Genomic DNA, 24078 nt, shown 5'->3' with positions numbered 1-24078 from the left:
TCATTCTTTGTTATTACTTATTACTTGTTTACTTGCACTTACTGTTGTTACTGACAAGTTGGATCTCTGAATCAACATAAGCCAATGTCATTTCAAAATAATTTAGAAGAACTACTTGTATCTTCAACTATGCTATTACTACAATTTTGCTAGCAACTTCATTTCTTCATATTTTAGTTCCTTTAAAATTTTCTTAGGAGCAACAGATTCCTAGAATTGTTAATCCAAAATATGTCATCACCTGTTACATTCGTTATTTTATCCTCTTCATCTTTTATTAGGTATGTGCACCTACCGCATAACTAGGAATCAAAGTAAATTATTATTCTTTGCTTATTTTACTTCTTGGATCTACTTACTGATGATCAACAATTTACCACAGAAACTGAGATTTCAGTAAAGGGTATGACATTTTCTTGCTATACAGACATTGGTACTAATTCATATATTGAGACACTACTACATTTTGAAAATCACATTTTCTTTACTATCAATGTAAGCGCCTCAGAACTGAAAGCAATACTTTCCATTAAAACATTGGCTTAAGTGAATTCATCCTGAAAGGCTAACATAAAGCTTCTCTGAAGGATAGTCAAATGTTTCAGTTGATTTTATTTGCAATTTTTCTTTTTATACCTTTGAACTTTACAGTAAGATAGGAAACAGTTCCTATAATAAACAGACCTTGCTTCTCTACATTATACAACCCTTTCCGGCAATAAAGGAAGGAACTGAATGAAATCAGAGAGAGGAACATTCCAGTCAACAGTCTCCCAAAAATCTCTGAGGTTATAGAAAAAAGCCAGACTGTAGTAGTGCATCTTATCAGTCCCCCATGCTATAACTTTAAAAGGAGTAGACAATAGACCTTGCAAGAGACGTGAACTAACAAAGTATTTGCCAGTTCAAAAATAAGAGAATCTAATACAAGACTGTACAACTGGTGCTCCAAAAGCTGTCTTTACTAAATACCCTAAGACTGAAACTACACTGAAAGAACACAATACTGCTGCTAAAGAACCTTTCCTCAAGCACACTTCAGATGTGTTTATTTCTGTTACTTCTCTAAAAAGGTGTGGTATAATAGCACATATAGTTTTATTTACTTTTCTTAGAAATACATCATGAGAACACACAAACCTGTAATAAAGAATCTGTGGAATCTGTCCGCGTGTTTGGTTTGTGCCGTTACTGCTCAGACTACATGTACTAAAGGTAAATGTTACACCATCTGGACACTGAACTGTAGTCATTCCTCCATCTCCATTGGCAGTCCGGCTTCCATAATTCCTCAAACGAATTGCATATTTCACATTTTCCTTAAAAAGGAGAGGCAAAAGCAGTATGCAGTATAAAACAAGTATGTAAAAGTTAGGCTTCATGGTATTATGAAAGCTATTTCAACTATAATCTGTTTTATGCTATTATAAAAGTAAAGTTTTAATTTCTTTTTACTTCCAGGATTTGCACTTTTCAGTTACAAGGTGACAACTTACAAAGCAAACATGTCAATATCAACTGTAGATGTGTGAACCAAAAAACTATTATACTGAACACTAGGTTTTGTTTTCTACAAGTCATATGAAACTTATAGATATGTCCTTCTTTGATTTACCTTCAGTGGTACAACTTTATCAAGTCTGATTTCAGCTATGTCACTGGGAGAATCATCCGTGGTGTAAGTTCCTTTAACCAATTCTAAAGATGTCCATCTATGAGAATGAGTCGAATCTCCAGTATGATCACTCTGAATCAAAGACCAATGACATTTTAATACATTTATTATGTAAATACATAGCACATTCGTGGAAATGTGCCAGTTATTTTCTCTCTTAGAAATTGTTAAACACATCATTACAAATAAAACAAAACTGAAGAAGTTTTTTCAAATGCAGTACTTACATCATCAACTAATACTTCCAGTTCATACTCATGAATTCCCCCTCCACCGTAAACAGAAAAGCCTACTACAACTACACCAGCCTTGTCCACAGAGAAACATATTGCATCAGGGGATCCATTCCCAGTATTCCAGCTTCTTCCCTGGCTTGTTTTAGTGAATCTGTTTGGAGTGGATTTGACAGAATGAAGAGAGTTCAGCCCATCAACCTGTAGAAAATTAAATAGAAGCATGAGAAGTTAACTGGTAAACACTAGACAACTTTAATAAAGCAAAGTAGATGTCACTATTGGGGCTTCTTTTCAGTACCAGGTAAAAAGGAAAAAAAAAAAAATCTGGTAATTATGAGTTAAGTAAGAATTATTAGGAACCTTAATTTTTTTTTCAAGCATTTAAATATTTATATTTTGTAGGATGAATTATCAGAAAAGATAACTTAACTGTGCCTCAAGAAGAAGAGCTGCATAAGAAATAGGGCTTTAGGGTATGGTCAATACCACAAGAGGAAAGATACATATTTTACATAATAATAATAAGGTCTTTAATCAATCTTATCGAAAGTGTACTTTCTGTGAAAAGAATTGCTGATAGTACACAAACTGTGATGTGCATTTAATAAAATCAAATACATTCCTATCATTTAACAACATGATAGATTCATACACGTGAAACTCTGGATTTTAAGAAGTTAGACAGTACCATTCTCAATTTTCAAATACAAACCAAATAAACTGGAAAAAGTCTAATGATGTCTTTTATATGTATTTATAAATTGAATTATACAGTATTCAGTATTATAGTCAGTATTGTATTCGGTATTATTATTCAGTATTATACAATACTGAATACAAAGTGGAATCTATAACACAAGGTGGAAGCTATAAAATGCATTAACAAAACACATTATAAATTCTGACCCATAACCAAAAGCAGATAGAATTAGAACACATGGAGGACCCATGATACCATCAGAGGCACAGAGATGCTCAGGGATGTGCCACTGCCTCCAATGAACACCAAATGAATACACTTCATGTGTATGTAGGCATGATGATTTCATGGTGCTTTCATGTGTAGGCATACATGAAAAAAAAAACCACTTAAAAATATTGTCACTTTGGAAAAATGTACAGTATTCTTCAGCCACAATGAAGTAGCTAATTATCAACAGTATTTACCTAATACAGTGAACTTTTTTTAAAAACCTAGACATCTGAAAGCTGCTGAGAACAATTCCAGCATCTGTAAAATATCTACACAACTAGCCTGTATTACATTCATAATATACCTGTCCTGAAAGACTTCTAGGAATGGTCTTATGGAAGCTTTACCTCAGATCCTAATGCTGATGCTGTAAGTTCACTCACAATACTAGCAAGCAACCCACAGGTATTAGAAACTAGATGTGAAGAAAAAAGTTCATTTTCTCGTCTAAGGCTGTTCCGGACTGGTAAAACAACAATGACCAACATCTTTTCCAGCACTTCCCGAAAGCTTGTCATCCCTGAAACATTTTCTTCGCTCTGCATAAAGAAGAGAAAAATGACAAATAACATTGTTCTTAAAAAATAAAAAAAAAGCTTTTCAAGCTTTCCACATATTATAAACATTAATAATGAATGAATCAGTGACATTAATAATGAGAAATGTCTAGGGGGTAAAAAAAATAAAATAAAATTCAAAGCTATCATAACATGTATTCCTTTGTCAAGAACCTGATTAATATTGCATATATGTGTCCTTCTCAAGATGTAGCTGTTTTTATAGCCCTCCGTGTTTTTATAGCCCTCCACATAAGCATACAATAGGTTACTTAGTTTCTTAAGTTTTTAAGCATATAACAGATTACACCAAATAAATGGCTACCTATTGAGCTCTTCACATCATTGTTTTCCCCATTGCCTAAAAGGAAACTCAGAAGCTTTTTGGCTTTGATGTTAGTAAAGCGAATGTTCTGTCCAAAAGGGTAAGATGGAATCAGTGATGGGAAGCTTATAAAAACAGTTTACTGAATGAAGAATGTTAAACAAATCTGAACTTAGGTACCTACTGTGTCTACTACTTAAGTGACATCCACTGTTTTTCAAAATAGTTATACCTACTAAAAGTCATTCCCGGTAATTAAAAATAGAAACAGCTACACTGATTGGAATCAAAGGCTTGTCTTTCTCACCATTCTGTCTTACAAGAATATCCAATAGTGAATAGACAGGAAAGACAATCGTGTCAAGCAAACCTGTACAGATAGCTGCACGGAACACTTTCAATCTTTAGCTGTTAAGAAACAGCTGTATCCAAGATGGAAATATTATGTTTGCATTTAACAGGTTTTGGTGGATTTTCTTCTTCAACTTACACAGATGCTTTTTACATCCATGAAAACTTTTATCATAGAAATGGTCTGCAGAAAGATGTTCCACAGCTTAGCTGCATGTTTAAGGAAGAACACTACTTTTTGAACTTACCTTCTGCTAAAGTCTCTGGTTGCTCCAAAGTTTTGGTATTGGAAGACTCAACGACTATCATTTATTTACCTTTCATGCATCATTCACAATTTCATAAGACCTTACCCTTCTCGTCTTTTAAAGTGAAGAAAACTATTTAGTAGTCCTAGATCTTTATCAACTTTACCCTTTTCATTCCTGTAAATCTTTTCTGAAATCCCAAAATTTCTGCAAAAATACAGCATTTGACAGTTCAACAACCTGTTGTAGAACTATAGGAACTGGACTTCCCTTGAGCACCGGCTTGTTTACTCCTTTAAAAACTTCAGTTCGAAACATGAATTTTTTACTGAAGATGTGCTGACTCTTCCTCAAAGCACTGGATCTACCCACACTTTCATTCTTGTGATCATGTGCAAAAGCTGAGAAACTCTTGCAGAGAACACTGTGCAACAGAAAACAACTCTAAACTATATTTCCACCATTTTAATATTCCAGAATAAACATCTTTTCTCAAACATTTTTCCTCAAACAGGCAAGAACTGGAGTAATTCAGACCAAAATATAAAAATTTGATAAAATAATAAATTTTTGAAACAAATCTTTTAGAAAGTACTAAAGCAATTCAGCTACAATCTTATAAAACTAAAATTTTAAATTACATAACTTTTATTTGTTGGAAAGTAAAACAGGTTTATAAATTTTTAGAACATATCCTAACCTGACTAAGTTTTTCCATATGTGCAACCAAAAGAGGAAAACGATGGGCCAGAGCAGAGTCATTCTCAGTGCTGACTTGTTTTACCATTGATCGCAGCAATGCTTCTCCATCATAAGCAATTGGAAAAATAGAGGTCAGTTTCACTGAAGTGTGGCAGAGAGCAGACATAACAGCAGCAAGAAGCCGGCTACTGGAGGTTTTGAAATTTGCTTCTTGGATGTCCTAAAAACATAAAAAGGAATTAATAGAAATGCACTGTTACAATCAAAGTCAATGAGGAAGAACAACTTTTGAAAGGAAATTTCCAGTTTTATAGTAATTATAGAAAAAGCTTAAATAAACAATTCCATATATTTTTAGATTTGCTGTGAATTTTACATTATCTTCTCTCCTGAGCTTTGATTCAGATCTTTCAAACTGGAATAATTAAAATTTGTTTTATGACATATGTTTTAAAACAATAAACCCATTAAAATTACTTTTGAAATCATGATACTCCCTTGAAGTCTTCTTATAATTAAAATTTAATTAGAATAATATGCTAAAGAACTGTTTCCTCCTTGGATTTTAATACACTACATGCATTTTCAAGCAAAGAAACAAATTGTTTATATCTCATTTAATGCAAGCAAGCAACTAGACTGTTTAGATGCGGGATGCTCATTCATAATAAGCAAGATGTTTAGGAAAAACTTGCTGATTATAGGATAATATTGCCAGCTTCTCATCTACTTTGCTGGATCACAGCACTGCTGCAACATTTAATAATAAGAAATTACCGGTTTATTAGTGATGAATTATCAGTATCAAAAATTCCACAAGCATGCTTCTAAGCAATGTGCAGCAACAGTAATCACATATAAAGCATAGACTACACACTGAAAAAGCAGTGTGCAGCAGTTTTTTTGACCACAGCAGAATTTGAATTGCAAACCATGATAAACACACAAAAGCAATAAAGAATTTTAAAACTGCTTTGCTTCTTTGAGCACAAGAGCAAGCTAAGTTGTAATGTTCACTTGTGACACTTTAATGTACCTGATCCAAACAATTGAGCAAGTCACAAAGACATGCCCACTGGAGAGCTGGTGTTGGATAAAAAGAATGAAAGCAAGCTGTGAAAGTATTATGGCATTCCTGAAGAACAGCTTCTAAAAGGCTCAGGGGCTGACTGAGATATCCTTGGGGATCATTGTCCAACTTGACCATGCAATGATCAACTCCTTCAGATAGGATTTTTCTCAGCAAGGTCCTAGTTTTTCCAATGCAATCTGCTAGTTTGCTGGTTTCTTCTACAACCGCCTTAGCCGTAGCTAGGTTACAAAAAAGAAGAGCATTCATGTTCAATAAATTAAACATTTTCATATAAAATGCACATTATACGTGCAAATAAAACAACTAGCAACATTGATTAATGTATATTTCGAAAAGTTAATTTCACAAAGCAGAATAGTGAAGGGTGTGTTCAGCTACATCAAAGAAACCTGCACATCAAAAACTTCCAATTTTCCAGTCTTTCATAATACATGCTGCATTTTAATGTAAGTATTGTTAAACTACAGGTATAAAAAACATTTACCGTCTTTCAAATTTAAACTGTGCTCACTACCAAAGCACGTACTATGCACAGAAATGGGAGAAATGAAGACACAAAATGGATTAAAAGAACTCAACTGTCAAGCAAAACAAAAATTAAAATACACACGAATTTCAGTGTAAACGTGGTATTGGACACTTGGTTATGCAGTTAACTACAAATATCCCATTTCTGACTGTAAGTCTCTTAATTGCTCCAATAAAAATATCTGTAGAAGCAATTTCATCTTAGAGCATACTCTACAAGAATAGATCAATCTTGTCAATGTCCTGTATATTATTATTTGCTGATAAATATGAAACAAGTGAATTAATAAAAATACCTGATATTGGATATATTTCACAGGTGTAGACCCTCAGCAACCTCAGACAGCAAGTACCCACAAAACGCAATCTTTCTAAATCCAGAAGAGTAGCAGTATATTGGAATCCTTTAAGTCCACGAAGTTCTTCAACTCCTAGAACCAGTGTTGTCCAGCTCCAGTGAAGAATGCTCAATAAAGACTCAAAGCATTCCTATTTCAGGATATGAAGTGTAAAGGAAAACAGATTTTGTGTAAAAAGCAAAACCAAGAAAAAATGAACTTTCAGCAACAGAGTAAGATGAAACGCAAACAACATCATAATCAGTGTTTAATCTGAAAACATACCTATGCCTACACAAATCTACCATACAAGACACAAAACTTATTTGTCTGAGAATAAGCAAACTGAGAAGGTAGGGAATATTTCACTGTATTGGTGTCCTAAAAGCAATTTATAACATATTATAATATTAGGCATGTGGAAGTCTCTCAGTTATTTAAGAACTAGCAGCTGTTTCTATTCATCTGTAATACAAATTTTTCAGTAAATTTTACTTGTTTAATCTGCATTGAATAGTGTGATACTTACTTTTAACAGAATACATTTTTGCCATAATGGTAATGTATCAGGGCTGGTCTTGCCTTGCTTTTAATCAGTTATGATCTGTAAGATCATGCGAACTATATCACATTTACAGTACTTGGAAATTTCAACAGAAGCACTTGGTAGTCCATGAGGAATCTGAGGGTTTACAAAGTTTTGTTTGTTTATCCAAAAATTTGTTTCTACTGTTACGAAATGTGTTAGTTTCATACAGCTGTACCTCAGAAGGTAGCCTACAAGTATTTGGTACTGATTACCTACAAGGTGCAGGTATACCTTCAAGCTGCAACAAACACACTGACTGTTCAGTTATGTATACAATGTCCAGAATGCCTGATTCTCTAGAATGGTAAAACTCTTATGCCAATTCGTACCTGTGGTGAGGGATAATAGCATCAAAATAATGAAGAAGGAAGATACAGTACGAAGTATTAAAAGCCACAGTAGTCCCTAGTTTAATGTCAAAATTTTAAAGTAAACATATTTAGAGTAGCTATTAATATGTTCTAATAATGATTACTAAAAATGCAAATCATATCAAACTTCTAGAATTAATCTGAACACTGGAAGATCATTCTGATCATTAGAGAATACCGAAAAAATGCAGAATATGTAAATGAGAAAAAAAAGCTGGTTAAAAAAACAGACTGCACGTCTGTATGTAGGCAGTAACTTCTATGTAACTGTTAGTTAAGAATACTGACAGTACACATAATGCAGCATAAAATATATTTTATGGGATGAAACTGAAAAAAAGGATGAAACTGAACAACAAATAATCATTGCTTGGAACAGATAAGTAAGGGACTGTACTATGAAAACACAAAGACGGAATTGGCCTTATTCTGCATCATAATATAGCATTTCAAAGGAGTGCATTATGCCTCAAAATTTGATCCTCCTCCTGAAGTATGTGAAGAACTGCACACTATCTTCTACTAATAGATGCAGAGCATTGTACCTACTAATACTCCTTACCTCAGCTTATCAGAGTTTAATTAAATGCTGATACTCAATGTATATTGGAAAGTGTGGGAAAGGAATTTGCAGGGAGCTTTGTGCTGGTTCACATGTCCCTGAGTTAGAGATAATGAGGAAAACAGCAGTAGAACCAAAAACTTGAGCAAGGTCGAGATAAAGTAAATTGGCTACAGTGTTAAAGATGAGCTTTAGGCAGTGGCCGATTGCTGGCTGGCTCAAGGCGCGTGTCTGAGGGTCTCTAACCAATTGTAAGACAGATTCAGGCACGTGGACAGCGCGTGGGGCTACGGGGAAAGTATATGTAGTAGTGAAAAAGGGCAATAAATGTCTCCTGTTCTAGAGCCATCAGGAGTCCGTGTCGTGCATCCCTTCAGGAAAGCATCCAAGAGGAAAATGAATCTTACCAATGACTAATTGGCAATGTAAAAGCCACAGAAAAGAGCATACAGTTAAGCTCCTTCAAAACTAAACTAAACTAAACTAAAATAAAATCTGCCAATATTAATCTCTTTGCAGTAAGGGCTTTTACACTGAATGCAATCAGTAAGTAAAAACTCAAAACAAAACAAAACAAAGACAATCAGAAAGAAAACTAAGAAACTCAAACATGAAAAGTAAACTAAACCTCATAAACAAAAATATTTCTAAGCTTGCACCATAAGGTTAATACCAAGGTTAGCTCAGGCTTAAATTTGCAGTCTGCAAACTTCAGAAAACAAATAAATAATAAAAACAAATGAACAAAATCAAAACACAGAAGTTCTATGTAACAGTGTAACTTCTGCTTGATAGAGCAGATAAAAACAAAAAACAAAAAACTAATGATTTCCACACATACATCTTTCGGTTTTGTAAGTCTAAATGAACATGCACAAAACAGAAAGGATTCCAGATAATACCCACCACTGACACAGTTCTGGCAAAAGACCTCTTTAAAATATGCACAGGTTCACTGGTTTGCTGTTTTCCTTTGGATGCACTACCATCACTTGTTGGCAGCCTGGAAGACCAATTTAAGATTTAAGAACTGACCTATATTCTGCACCAAGCTTTCCTGTTTCTATTGTTGAAGAACAACAGTGGAAGAAAGGTTTAACAGAGTTATCCATAAATGCTCAATTTCAGCATAACTTCCTCCAGTTCCTAACCCTTCTAGACCAGTAATTAAATATCTTGAATTCTGTTCAACTAGCAACATTGTGACAACTGAGAATAAATTTGAGATCTATGTAAAATTTATACAAGCATTTACTTTATTTCTTCAGATAAAAATTTTAGGACTAGCAATGTTATTTCTCAAAGAATGCTGGGTTTCGGTATGTGTAGGCCACATCATCATTTTTACCTTGTGATATCTAATGCATATCAAGCACTCAGAATTAAAATGCAAAATTTTTGTCTTTTAGTATTCACAGAGATAAAATCAGTCCACACATCCTGAAGGCAGATACAAGTTCAAGCATACTTTACCCCTTCAATTTCACTCAAACTGCAACGAAAAAAGACAAAACTGCATGTACGTATAAGGAAGTGAAAGAAGAGAGAGGGGACCAAAGGGATACTAACATCTTGAAGAATTCTGGTTCCTAATAAAAAAGTATTTTTATTTCCTGGGGATACAACATCCCTGAGTCTATTCTTAACTCTGAAGTGTATAGGATGTTGTTTGGAATTAAAGTATCTGAAGGTGGGTCCCAAAGTCCCACACAATAAAAGCAAAACCAATATAGGCAGCACGTGTTAATGCAGCACCTTTCCTCATGTGCCACTTGTGATTCTTCAGCCACATCCTTCTTCAGAGGACCCTATGTTTGCTTGTCTTTGGTTATAGCTATATCTCCATAGAAATTAACCAAATTATTAATAAATTGTACCAGGACTTTACGTGCATCAGTCAAAACATTCCTCTGGATAGAGAGGCATTTATGGACACAGAGTTTACCTGGAAAAGTCAGCTGCTCTGACAATGGACCTTAAAAAGGACGTAGTGAAAAAGGACATAGCAAGCGACCTGATGTATATATATGGTTCAATTAACTTATATAAATATATATATATATTTATACATGTATCAGGTCTTGTATATATCTGAGGAAATTTGAAAGATACATTAATACAGTGAAAGAGCTCTTGCTTTTTAAAACCACTTGCGTAGCATTTATCACAGGAACAATAAATTTATGGTAACTAATTGTAAAGCACAACTCGTTTTAGCTTTTTTTCATTAAAGCAAAGCAATGTGAAAACCTTTTTAATGACATACTACTCATAAAGTGAAGCATACTAAATGGAATACTTCCCAACTAGAAGAAAAGTGAAATGTTAGATGAAATCACGAAGCTCTACAGAACTATGATTCTATGATTAAAGCCATTTTTTTAAAAATGAAAGTCTCACAGAATCACAGCATGTTTGAGGTTGGAAGGGACCTGTGGAGATCACCTGGTCCTAGTACTCACTGCACAGGAAACACAGAATGTCTCAGAACATAACATACAAAGAATAAGCTTTTAAAGAAAAACCATGAAGAAATACATGGTGGTATAACGTACTTAATACTTTTCTTAGATACTAAGTTTTACCTCAATTTTTCAGATACTGATCTCCTTAACTTTAAATAATATCAATGCTATGAAATATGTATTTGTTTAAACAGGGTTTCTTCTTAAAAACTGTGTCAATAAATTGTTCTAAATAGAGGTCAAAATATTACCTGTAGAGTAACTGTGGGATCTGCCCTGCATTAACATCTGTACCATTATTTGATTTCTTGGAACTTTTAAACTGAAAGACAACCCTGAAAGAGAAAAATAACAACAACAAAAGCAATTATTCAAGTAATATTAGATCTCTTTTTCTGCATTAAAAAATACAGAAAAAAAAATACCCATCATCCGTAGTAATAGAGGCCTGTCCGTGAGATCCACAATCACTGCTAGGTCCTGACACTCTTGCCCAGGCTACATACCACCAGCCAGCTTGTAGGAGTACTGGTTCATCAAACATCATTGCATACTTCTCTCTTGAAGAAATAAGTTCAAAAAAAGATATAACTGAATTAGTTTATATATTGATCTTTAACAAATTATACCCTGTTTATAAAAGAAAACTGAAAATTAATGGGAATTAATTTATTAATCTCAAGTATCTATTTACATTTGACATTTTAAAATATTTTGTTGAAAAACACTGTAGTAGATTTTACTTTTTCTTTGTTTTAAATTCAGAAATACCTGCAAATGCTTACGTCTAGCATGGTCTTGCATTTTGAAACAATCAGATATGAAATGCAAACAATAAAGAGAGATAAAGTTAATTTAAAATGTACACAAAACTAACTACATTTAATACATATTACTACAAGTAATGTAAGTGAGTAAATTTTTTAGTAAGTTACAAGAGTTTATGCATAGATTCTTAGAAGTTACTCATGAACGTTTAAGAAAGCAGTATTATATGCATGGGTCTTGATACTTAAGAATTGAAAGAATTAGTCATGGATTATTTCAATGGTAAACTCTTTCATCTTTCAAAGCATCCTTTTAATATGAGTAGGTAAAAAGTAAGTAAGGGAAACATCTTACCTAGCAGCACAATCATATGCTAAGACATCTGTTTCAGCAAGAAGGTCACCATCAGTCTCATGGTCTCCCCCATCTGGACCCAATTCAAACAACTGGTAGAATAAGAAAAAAGGTAGAAATATGTCTCAGCTGTTACAAACTTCATACCACCACTTTTTCCTGTCTTGTATTCCGGAAACTGTCCAATACTATTCTTTCCCCTTCCCAAAAATAACTGCTAGTTACTGTCACTGAGAGGCAAATTCCCACCTGGAAGTCGGGATTTTGTAATGTCATGAACTATTAAAAAACAGCAATTGACACTGATCTCCCAGCCTTATGCCCAAACATATTCTATTCTTAAGTGGAGAAACTCTGTAAATCTTGCAGACAAGACAAATACAGAGAATCTAAAAAAGGCAAAGTTTGGCTGAATATGAAGGTTTTCTATCTGGATATATACTCAGCTTATCTGGAAAGGGACAGCTTGACTGTCAATAATATCATAAACAGTTCTTGAATAGGACAAAAGATGTTACCCTTTTCAAAAGAACTTGGGCTTCTTAATCAGTCAAAAATCACTTCTGCAATTCAATCAGCTTGAGAGAGGCCCACAATATGTACCTATGACTTGTGCTGTAAGACCCTATTTAATATGTAGTTTATCTGTGATAGGACTGGCAAATCTTATTTTGGTCATAAACTAATCTTAGACAACCATTAACAAATGGTCATAAGCTAATCTTAGACAACCAGAAACAAATTGAACAAATAATACAAGACTGCTTTGTCAGGGTTACAATCTTTAGTACTTAAACCTTAGTAATGCTCTTCTGGTTAACTTTCTTTGATTTCCTTAATCATTTGTAATTCTTAGTCACTGTATTAAACTAGAATAAATTACAACTATTTATTTCAGATCTCCAGTTGTCTTACACAAATGTTAATGCTAACCACATACCATCAATTTCCCTAAAATAAACCATAATAATTAGTAGCCCTATTCATCTGAAAACAGGAAAATAAACTCAATTACCCATTAAATGACAAACATATGACAACAGCAACATATTTCTTATATAAAGATCAAACATAAATCTCCTACAGCTATTATCTTTCCTTTTCAATGTCTTTCAGGGAGTTTTTGAAATCCCTATTAAATGCAAGAACAGAAGGTATTTATCAGAAGTGATATCTTATGATAATGATATCCTATAATCACACTGTGTTTGCTTGAGCTTTTTTTTCAATTCCAAACCAATGTATTTATTTACATCAGTACACATGCTCCAGTCCTAATCATCTTTATGCTCAGCACAAAGCAAACACAAGTTGTACATTTGGTGCTATTTCAATTCATTTTCAATTGAAGAATTCCAGCTGAAAAGCCATCCAGAGGTCAGTCTGGGAAAGAAATGGCAGCATCTGTGGGAAGCAACAGTTCAGCTGGTACTAAAGGAATTCTAGCTACTGATAAGCATTCTTTTTCTGTTTTTGAAAGGCAGTCCCCCATGTATCCTGACACAGGATGTGTTTCTAACTTGAAGCCCACAACACAAAATTTCTGCAAATTTTCTGAGCTTCATGAAAACGATCACAGAACTACTTTACTCACTCCTGTATCAGCTCCAGGCACCCGTAAGATGGCATAGCATTTAGTGAATGTAAGAATGGTCCAATTCTTGACAATTAAGAATAGTAATTCTCAGTTCTTTACTGCATCCACCTTACCTGTGTAAGGTTCATTACTTCTCACTAAGAAGCCTGGTGCCAGTTCTATTACTAATGCTTTTAATATACAGGAAACTACTCATTCACTGAGAAATAAAATTAATCATGTTTGCAGGTGGCATTTCTAACGTTCTGAATTTGAGACATAAAATTATTTAAAACAAAACCAAATACCTTACCTTTATTTTTGCCGTATATTCACCCCTACCTCCAAAAAGACCAAGACCACCTAACAAAATATCTGTATCAGCACAGAAACGGATAGCTTCTACTGAGTGGGCTGAATAACCCCAGCCACCTCCATGACCTAAAGAAAAAAAAAAAACACAATAATAATAAAAAAATACAGTTAATCTACCCTAGTCTTTTATTCCATAAGCTTGATTAATTTATGCTATAAAATTTTACTGTGTACATACTTTCAAATCTGTTAACAACACTATAGTCTTCTTTAGAATAAACTTTCATTACTGCTTGAGTCTCTTCTTCTGTATTTGCTACACCCATTTTTAAGTCCTGCATAGCAGCCAAAGTATCAAGACAACCTAAAAGAAAGCAAAACCAAGAAACACTTAAAATTTCTTACTGTTAATTATGGTCAGTGAAATGGAAATGAATCCTAGTTAAGAAGATCAAAGCAACATAGCTGCTTTGTCCCTAAACCACATGTAGTCTACTGAGTATCATTTTAATTTTGATTAGGTTATGGGTCACTGCTATAAAATCTGAAGGTTTCCTATTGAAGATTGAAGTCATTTAATTGATTCAATTTCCAGAATAACCAAGAAACATGATTTAATCTAATGGTAAATAAATTGCCAGCAACACCCTCATTGTTTGTTGATTTTACTTTTACTTCCCATATTACCACAAAAAAAGAGCTGAAGTAACAAATGAACAATTGGCAGATTTGAGAGCCCTCATACAAGGCTTTATGCTTCGTATACATGGTTACCTAAGACACCTTATTCTAACTTGAACACAAAAAATACTGTTCAAGTTAAAATTTATCCTGTCTCTAACACACAGGACAATGAACCCATTACAATCTCTGAGCAAGTAACCTAAAATAATTTCCAAAGCTGTGCTTTGAAGCACTGGACATGTTGGTTATGGCCAGTTTATACACGAATACTACAGGATTATTTTTCATTTTGGTGTGCTTTTTAGATTACAAAAGGAGATCGTATTACTCTTAGTGGCTGACTATACAAAGCTGCAAGAAGTAATTCTAGTTACAGATACTGAATTAATTTTAAAATTGCACATTTAAGGGTGCTTTTTCTGTTTTTTTTTGAGACTGCGAGTTAACTTAAGAGTATTGACTGCAGACTGTCCAAAAAGTTTATCTAGGAAGCTCTCTTACTGTATTCTGCTTACCTCTGCAGGTTCCATCAGAACTCTAAAATCATCTAGCATCATTAAGATGTCTGAAGAAAATTATTCTGATTAAAATTAATGAATGTCAGCCAGATCATAAGTGTTAAGAACAATGGTGAAAAATTAAAAGATTTTAACTAAAAAAAAAGAAGTCAGAAAGCTGTTACATTACAGTTCATTTATACATTAAGTAATGCGTCTATTTCATCTAAGCTTCTGACTTATCAACTATAAATGTGTACCTAGAATGTGCAAAGCTGCATGAGATCTGGTGGTTAGAGCTTTGGAACCTGTTGGTAGAGCAAGTTCTGGGCTCAAAATACTACACCGGGATTGCATGTCTGGAGCTGAGGGAAGTCTGGAATCGGCAACTACTGCATTGTAACTCCACAGTTCCCTAGCATTTGGTCGAAACCTAGAGCAAGACAAAACAGAGTGAAAAAAAAGCCCTTTCACCTACTAAAAAAAATACAAAAAACTAACCGATAATTAAATAAGCTATTTAATGTAAAATGTAGATATTCCAGTACAAACTCTTAAAAGTGAACATCGTTACACCAAATACATATAAGCTTTACTAGCTTAACACTAGGCAAATGGAGAGACAACATTCTTATTGTACTTCAAGTCAAACGATCATATTATGGATTTGCATATTGTAGAAAATGTTAGGCACTTTTCAAACCTAATATTAAAATGGTATCATCTATTAAGAAGCATGAATTAAGTAGCAAAGTACTAGACATAATGGAAGATGTGCTCAAGAATGATAAAGATGACAAGTGAAAGTAAAAAAGCTACTCACCTTTAAGCAAGTTTAAAAACATCTTGAGAAATCCACATATTTTGTTTGGGCTTTTAGAATATATAACATCCCATTGTGAGTTTTTAAAGGATCATAGAAAATGGCAGCATAAACAAGGGAATACAAAGACTTTCTATACTATAGATCAACATGCACAAAAAGAAAATGAAGTTTTTGATATCACTATGTAAAAGGAAGAAACAGTTAGAAGATAGAGGCCTATGTAGTGTTCTGCACAAGAAGGAAATAAATTTTCACTTGGTACACTGTACTAAAAATCCAAAAGGGACTAAGATGGTATAAGTAACTGAGAAGGAAAGTTTTAACTAAAGATATTACAGGACACTATATGTATTCAGGATTTCAATCATTTAGCAATGTCTAAATTTATATACATGCATATATGTAAATAAAGATACATGAAATGATTTAACCACTTCAAATACACTACTAACTTAAAAAGTTCACAGAACTGTGAAGAAAATCTTTAAAATTAAAAAGTAAAGAATATCATCTCTGTTTGTACAAAGAAACTGTCCCTTTCATTTAAATAGGCATGAATAAAACTGCCCAGGAATTATAATTAATATACCATATATTTCACTAACAATTGGCATATTCATTAACATCTCTTCTTTAGACTGCTTTAATATTTTCTATTAAACAAGTATGGAATATAACACAGAAATAAATCTGCAAACTTCAAGAATCCATTCTTCATAGTTATGTCCCGAAGTTCTAGATTTACTTCTAGTCTCCAAATTTTTGCAAGGCAACAGAACAACACCTCAACCCACATTTACCCATAATATCATCTTTAAGTTACTTTCTTATAATGTGAAACTTGAGTTTGAACTTTGTCAAGCTGAATAACCATTATTGTTTTACATCAAGTTGAGTGTCATCACCTGCCTTTTTCCACCCTGAAACTTCCTGCTTTCTCATGGCCAGGAATAACTCACAAATTGGGCCTTTCAGTGTGTTTTAATCATCCTGATAATACCACAACCAAAGGCTTTAAGGGATGTGGGTGCTACTCTTCTTTATTTCAAATCTCACCATAATTTAAGTAAGAACTTATGGTACCTAGAGAATGAAACTCCAACAATCCTGGGGATGTGCACAATGCAGGACTACAGCCACCCAGGGAATTTTAGAGGTCATAAAGAAATAGGCCTATCAAACATGCATGCTTCAATGTTAAGTGGCTAGTAAGTTCTGAAGTCTCAATTTTGGATGAAGACATCCAAAGTAGAATGCAAGTAGCCTACGGACACAATGATCTTTTGAAGATATGCTCCTACATGATAGTATCTTTTCCAGATGAATACTGACTAGCTGGTTCCCTGCTTTATTCTAACTTTTAAGTGATTACTGTGTTTTGACCAAGTCTTCAAAAATAAGTGTAAACACCCACCACTTGCACCCAGATATCAGTTCAACTCTCTGTCCCAAATACTGCCTAATACAGCTATAAAATAACTCTTTAGAGAAGCATTTGATGTTATGATTCTGTTTTGGAACAAAGGTTTATGATCTACACCTGGTAAGTGACTCCACTGAATGCAACACTCAAAGATAACTGTAACTTGAATGCCTGTACTATCTATGTAAGTATCTTTAGTTTATCCTCTCAAAATGTCAGAGGTGAAAAGAATACCATTATTCTACTCCTTCTCCTATTCAAGTCTTAATCACTAATGCTTGAGAGAGAAAAACAAAGATGAAAGACACAATGTTGTGGAAACTGGAATGTCAAGAAAATTCAAGTAGTCAGTACAATGTTGCATAGATGGAGGAAATCCAGGGAAGAATAAAAAAGAAAATGAGTAGAATAGACTGGGATTCCCTAAACATCATGAGGTTGGAATGAGAATCATGCAAAAAAGAACAGAAATCCAAAAATTCAGGTAGGAGGAGTTCATTTGGGGCTTACTTGAACAAATCATCAAAAAAAAAAATGCAAAATAAGATGCATGGAAGACTCAGAACTGCTTTTTTTGTTTACTCAGGAAATGAGCATAATCAAATCTCCAGCCTCCCAAAATATTTTTAAAGGATTTCTATACTATGACTTTAAGAGCTATAATCCACACTTGCCTCCAAATAACATCATAGACAGGATCCAGACACACACCAGAACCTTGAAGGTCTTCCTGCTCAGAATCATTGAACGTTTTGCAACTGCCATCTACTTTGTTTATCAGAAGACATTTAAAAGGAGGAGGTTCTGATATTGAGGCTGGTACCAAACCTAGATCAAGGGGGAGAGAAATAAAAAAACAACAAAAAGACTTCGCTCATTACATGGCATATTCTATGCATGAAGCACTAATGTAGCAGTGAAGAATAGATACCGCTACAGCAAATGATAAACCATAGTAAGATTGCAAAAAATGTGAAGTGCAAAAAAAGCTTTGACTTTTTAATATTTTTAATGTTAATATTAATATTTTAATATTATTTTTTAATAAAATTACATTTCTAAGGGAGCCATGCTCAACATAACTACAAAGTTAAAATATTTTAATTCCCTCTATTCACTTTTTCAATTTGTTGCTCCTTTATTGTTTGCATGCCTGAATCTGATTCTTCTCCAATAATTTTGTAAGCATTTAAAATATTCTAGAAGATTTCTTGCCTATTATGTGCCTGCTTGCAAATATCTCTGATGTAGCAAGCACATGAGAATTAATGAGAGCTTCATCGATCCGGAGGAAAGTCTGGTCTCCACTTGCTCCAATCCATGTTGCTTTGCGTCCATATTTAGAGCCTATATTAGGCATAGGTGCTGGTTTTGCATTCCAGTAGGGCATGTCCAGAATTGGTCTACCAAGCTGACCTTTCTATAGAGAGAATATAAAATTGGTAATTAACACCAAGTCTCAGAGATAAGCAGGTTACTTACACAGTTAAAGCATAAAAAATAAGTAATCTGGAAGAGAGAGCTTACCATGAAATCACCTTCAGAAAATAATGGCTACTTTAAGTGAAGCACTAGATGTTTAAATAAAGCAAGCTTTTGAGAAATACTCTCCCCTCCTTATTCAGTTATGTTTTTCTTTTTTTTTTTTTTTTTTTGTTTTTTAATGGAACTCAAACACTCCATTAGGGAGAACATTCATTTCCACATTCAGAATCAAATATAACAGCATTTATTCTATTTAAATACTCAATATTTGAATAACTCAGTGCTAAACAAGGAATTAATTGATAGGAACTGATTTAGACAGCCTAAATTAAATTCAGTTCTGAACTTCTATGGACTTCTAGTTTGACAGAACAAATACCTCTTAACAGTTCCTAGAAATTGATTAGCACATCAAATTTGAGCTTAAAAGAGTATAAAGTGCCTAAGCAAGCACCCCTGAATATGCTCATTAACATCCTGACCTGAAGATCTAGGGTGCCTTTCCAATCTACAGCGAGCTAACTGAAAGATGGACCTAAGCACCTAAGTATCTAGAATCCTAGAATCACAGAATAGTTCGGGTTGGAAGGGACCTTAAAGCTCATCTAGTTCCAACCCCCTGCCATGGGCAGGGACACCTCCCACCAGACCAGGTTGCTCAAAGCCCCATCCAGCCTGGCCATGAACACTTCCAGGGATGGGGCATCCACAACTTCTCTGGGCAACCTGTACCAGTGCCTCACCACCCTCTGAGTGAAGAATTTCCTCCTTATATCTAAACCAAATCTACCCTTTATTAGTTTAAAATCTAGAAAGAACTAATGCAATAAACCTGCTCAAACTCCATCTACTTCACTCAGGCAAAGAAAATTAATTCAATACCAATGAAGTTAAGGTAATTTATAATTTAAAATGCTAGAAGAGAAGAACTTGCATGTACAGCAAATACATTCTGCCCAGCAGGTTACTTATCTGTCTTTCTACATAACACTAAATATTAACTACAGGTGAGCCTGAACAGAAACACAGTCAAACTGAGCTTCATGTATAAAGTTCATAAAGCCAAGAATTAAAAAAAAAAAAAAAAAGGGTGGGGGGAATAAAAAATGCCTAAAATTGCAGATTTGTGGGAAACTCCGTAGAACAGAGAATTACAATTCCAATCTCTGCTTCAGTTTCAGAGAGAGCTTATTCACATCTAACTGAGAAGTCACATCATAAAATCCAAATACACAACTGAGAATATGGACTGGAATTTTGAGATGTCAATTCTACAAATACGTATTTGCTATAGGAAGACAAACCAATATGGCACTCCAAGAATTGCAATACCTCCCTGCAGAAACAAAATTTGCAAGTTTTCTAACTCCATGTAGTTTCCCTCACCAATCAATAGTTTCTTTAATTTAAAACATCAAGATTGCTAAAAGAAAAGTTCCACATTGACAACCTCTGAAAATAAAATTACTTCTATACTCCTGAGTTTACCAAACCTGAAGAATAAGTACACACAATACTATAAGACCATTTCTCAAGCATATTTAATAGTTTTTGACATACCAACATCCTTTCACTATATCCTTTCACTATATTCCATACTGAAGCAAAACCACCACTTTTGTTTGGGAGAGACAAATGCAAACGAAGAGACTGATGAGGATAATCTAATTTAGAAGTTTGGTCCAGTCTTTAAAGTTTACATTTGAACTAATTTTGAATGAAGAGAATTCACTATTCACATATTCACCATCAGGAACTTGTTAAAGTTGAACCAAGAAAGAAAAACAATTAAGTTATATTGTATGTATGTAATGCATGTATAATGAATATACACGCACTGACACATACTACTTATATTCTTTTTCCTGCTTATTTACATGTTAAATGAATACAGTATTAACTAGTAAGTTAATTTTCAGTAAAGTTTTTCTATATGTATTGATACTAATGTGCATCCCTCTAGGTAGGTGAAATTGTACAGCCCCCTTTTTTTAACTATACATATTCATCGGTCTCAATTTCCCCTTACACTTCAGTCATAACTAAAACCATGTTAGCAAATAAGACAAATTGTAACATACCTTTTTATTTTGCAAACTATTTCCTGAAAATCTCAGTATCGAAAAATTTACCTTTTTTGCTTTCATCTCAATTTTTGCCTATTTAGAAATTATTTATCAAATTTTTATTTGAAACTGAAACTGTATGCCATAAGAGAATACTTCAAACTGTAAACAAGCAAGCTTAGTGAAGACATTTACAAATAATATGCTTGCTCTTGGGCTTGCCTGACTTCATAAGACTCTCAGTAAACTTACAGTCTGATAGTATTAAGACTAGATAAGAGTAAAGACATAGAACAGGTGGTCTAAATACGGCCTCAAAGCCTTTTTTGTTTCTGGGTGATTTATTATTTATTTATTTTAAGAAAAAGACTCAATCAACAGACAGGTTTTAAAATCCTATTTCTCAAAGTGAATTTGGATGTTCAGGGGCTAAGTTTCACTGGAAGTCAACAAAGTTTAAGCCTTTATGCACCCAAGTCACTTTTGACAAAGACTGAAGGTCTAACTCAAAGTCTGAAAAACAACAAATATTAACTAATGTAAGAGCCATCTGGGGCACAGTTTTAATTAAAAATGGAATTTTCAATTCTAAAATTTCAATCTTCATTTTTTTCGCATTTTCTGTAAAAAGATACAGATTCCAAAAGGTGACGTATCTGTTGTGTTTGGCAGTACATTGTTTTTAAAACATATAAAACCAATTCTAAACTCTAGTTTTTGTTAAAAGAACATTCTGGGGAAAATACTAACAACAGATTACCCTGGAAAAGCTGTGGTGAGGGAGCATTTCAAGGACAAGGTGAAATAAAGCCCTGAAGTCAGGATGAAGGGGGATTAAATGATGTTGAAGTGCTTATTCAGTGAAAATATAAATTGATCCCAATGGACATGGGGGAGTATGTGCCAGATGGATATGAAAGAAAAGTACCAGAGTTATGCTGTGTTATACTGATCAATAATTTATCCTTAATTGTAAGTACAACTTCTGCAATTCATGGCCATTTCTATGGAAGAAAAGGTGACCCTGTTATTTTTCCAGCTAATGCAGGTAATAGAATATCCAATAGATACTTATTTGCAATGGAGCTTGTAACAATAAAGAATTTGAGAAAACTGTTCCACCTCAAAACTGCCAAGAATCTCTGGTACCATGCTTTTCTAAACACAACAATATTAGAGGCCCCATTTTTAAACATGAGACATAGACATAAAAGACATGCAGAATCCATAAGTTGTTCTATGCTTGCAAGTATAAGTGAACAATTTTGAAAGGCCTCTGAGCAATACATTGATTATCAGTATATTCCCATAAGTAAACATTATTATTTCCTTACTGAGAAACTTCCAAATGTGAAAACCTGGCCATCCGTTAAGAGAATAGCTGTATGGTTGCTTCCGGCAGTAACTTGTGTACTAGGACCTGGTAATGCTTGCACCAAAGTAGGACATCCCCTATATCAAAAATAAATTAATTTTGTATCAATACATGCTTATGCAACATATAACGTATACACTAGTATTACTACGATTTCGCTAACTGAAATATATTCATTATGTTCACATACTACATGGAACCAGAGTCAAGCAACATCTTACTTATTAAATGAACAGAAGCTTGAAAAACTGTACCGGATATTTAAGTTTTTACCTTCTTGTTACAGAGAACCAGATCAAGTACCTTTTTCAACTAAACTCAGGAATTGTCATGGAATAAAAATGGTTAATTATATGATTGTAGGATTACATTTCTGTTACTGTAGTTACAGTAATATATATGCGTGTGTGTATAGGCATATAAAATATAGAGCAATGAATTATAGCATTAAAAAAGATCTGTGGTGAGGATGTTGGTTATGTACTTAACAAAATTGTTTGTTTTATGAAGTGATCAAAGCCTTATGTGGGTGGTACTCTAGTACAACGACCAGAAGCAATACTGCTATGGCCCTCCTGAGATAGCTGTCTAGAGAACTATAAAAGAAAGGGTCCACCCACCTCCAGCAACTTTCTAATGGAGATTAAGGAATTAAAAACCTACTCTCCATCAAATTCACAGAATTGAGAAAGAACAATCCTCTCCAAACTGTTTTTCTGAATAAAGATCTGGAAAAGTCAAATATTTGTGCCTCCCAAATATGGACAGGTATAAGAAAATCATTTTACCATTTTAATAAAATAAAGGAAAAAAAATCAGTAGCATGAGCAAGAAGCAAAGAAAGAAAGATTGCAGGAGAGACAAAAAGAAAGAACTGTGAGACACTACAACTAAAATTTTTATATAAATCACAATGAAATGAACAGGATACTGTAAGAACTGTACCAGAATTTGAGTCCTATAATGAATGTCTACCTACACTTCAAAATCATTTTGGACTGTGAATTTGATAAACAAGTGACTCCAGAATAACTCCATGTTTGGGAACTCTAACCCTAGGGAATCGCAGCACTATATATACTTACTTGCATGCACTTTCAAAAATAACTTAATCTAATAAAATAAGAACAGATTGTCTTACACGGGAATAAAGAAGTGTCAGCCCATGTTTACGTAGCAAATCTTTAGCAGCTGATGTAGAAAAAGAGGGGTTACCTGCATGTTCTGCTTTTGGCTACAATGCAGGCAAAAAAGTAGGAGGAAGAAGAGACACTGTATGTTCTAAAGGGAAAGGGTAGGAGGAGGGAAGATGTGGACACATGGAAATGTGGAACAGAGGAATGTAGTATGAAGACAGAATAATGACCTGAAAGAGAGGGAACACATATAACAGAAAGAATTGATTCCTTTATGGAGAAAGTTGCTTACAGTGGGTGACTGTGGTGGAAGTAGATAGACTGAAGAGCAGCACAGAATTTGTAGAGGACACAAAACATGACATTCATAAATTTGTAAGTCTTTGTTGGCCTAAAAGCACAAGGGTTTGGACACCAGGAAGATAATTTACACACGTACAGAGCTAAGTTTGGCAGCAGAAATGATGAAATGTTTACAAAAAGAAGGAACATTAGAGGGATATTATTCACCCTCAATCATTCAAACCATCAATTCAACTTTACGAAAGCTCAAAAAGGTA

The 24078-nt window shown here is 33.9% G+C and overlaps 1 protein-coding gene across 24 annotated transcripts in view; it reads right to left on the bottom strand.

The window, feature by feature from the left end:
- MYCBP2 (MYC binding protein 2) overlaps positions 1 to 24078 on the bottom strand; it is a 198143-nt gene that overhangs the window by 90719 nt on the left and 83346 nt on the right. For all 24 annotated transcript variants that reach the window (XM_080576146.1, XM_080576157.1, XM_080576166.1 and 21 more), the window contains 17 exons: positions 22342 to 22459; positions 18672 to 18876; positions 18131 to 18284; positions 15468 to 15640; positions 14265 to 14390; positions 14025 to 14152; positions 12136 to 12227; positions 11439 to 11573; positions 11265 to 11348; positions 9455 to 9551; positions 6985 to 7177; positions 6104 to 6378; positions 5066 to 5287; positions 3232 to 3423; positions 1903 to 2109; positions 1616 to 1747; positions 1141 to 1319 (listed from right to left, as the gene is read on the bottom strand). In XM_080576146.1, the coding sequence (XP_080432272.1) occupies positions 1141 to 1319; positions 1616 to 1747; positions 1903 to 2109; positions 3232 to 3423; positions 5066 to 5287; positions 6104 to 6378; positions 6985 to 7177; positions 9455 to 9551; positions 11265 to 11348; positions 11439 to 11573; positions 12136 to 12227; positions 14025 to 14152; positions 14265 to 14390; positions 15468 to 15640; positions 18131 to 18284; positions 18672 to 18876; positions 22342 to 22459 (2712 nt within the window). The remainder of the gene's footprint in view (positions 1 to 1140; positions 1320 to 1615; positions 1748 to 1902; positions 2110 to 3231; positions 3424 to 5065; positions 5288 to 6103; positions 6379 to 6984; positions 7178 to 9454; positions 9552 to 11264; positions 11349 to 11438; positions 11574 to 12135; positions 12228 to 14024; positions 14153 to 14264; positions 14391 to 15467; positions 15641 to 18130; positions 18285 to 18671; positions 18877 to 22341; positions 22460 to 24078) is intronic.

The sequence above is a fragment of the Anser brachyrhynchus genome (assembly GCF_964034855.1).
Source record: "Anser brachyrhynchus genome assembly, chromosome: 1".
NCBI classification, from domain to species: Eukaryota; Metazoa; Chordata; class Aves; order Anseriformes; family Anatidae; genus Anser; species Anser brachyrhynchus.
Note: the sequence above shows the minus strand (reverse complement) of the source record. Positions and strands in the feature narration are given on the sequence as shown.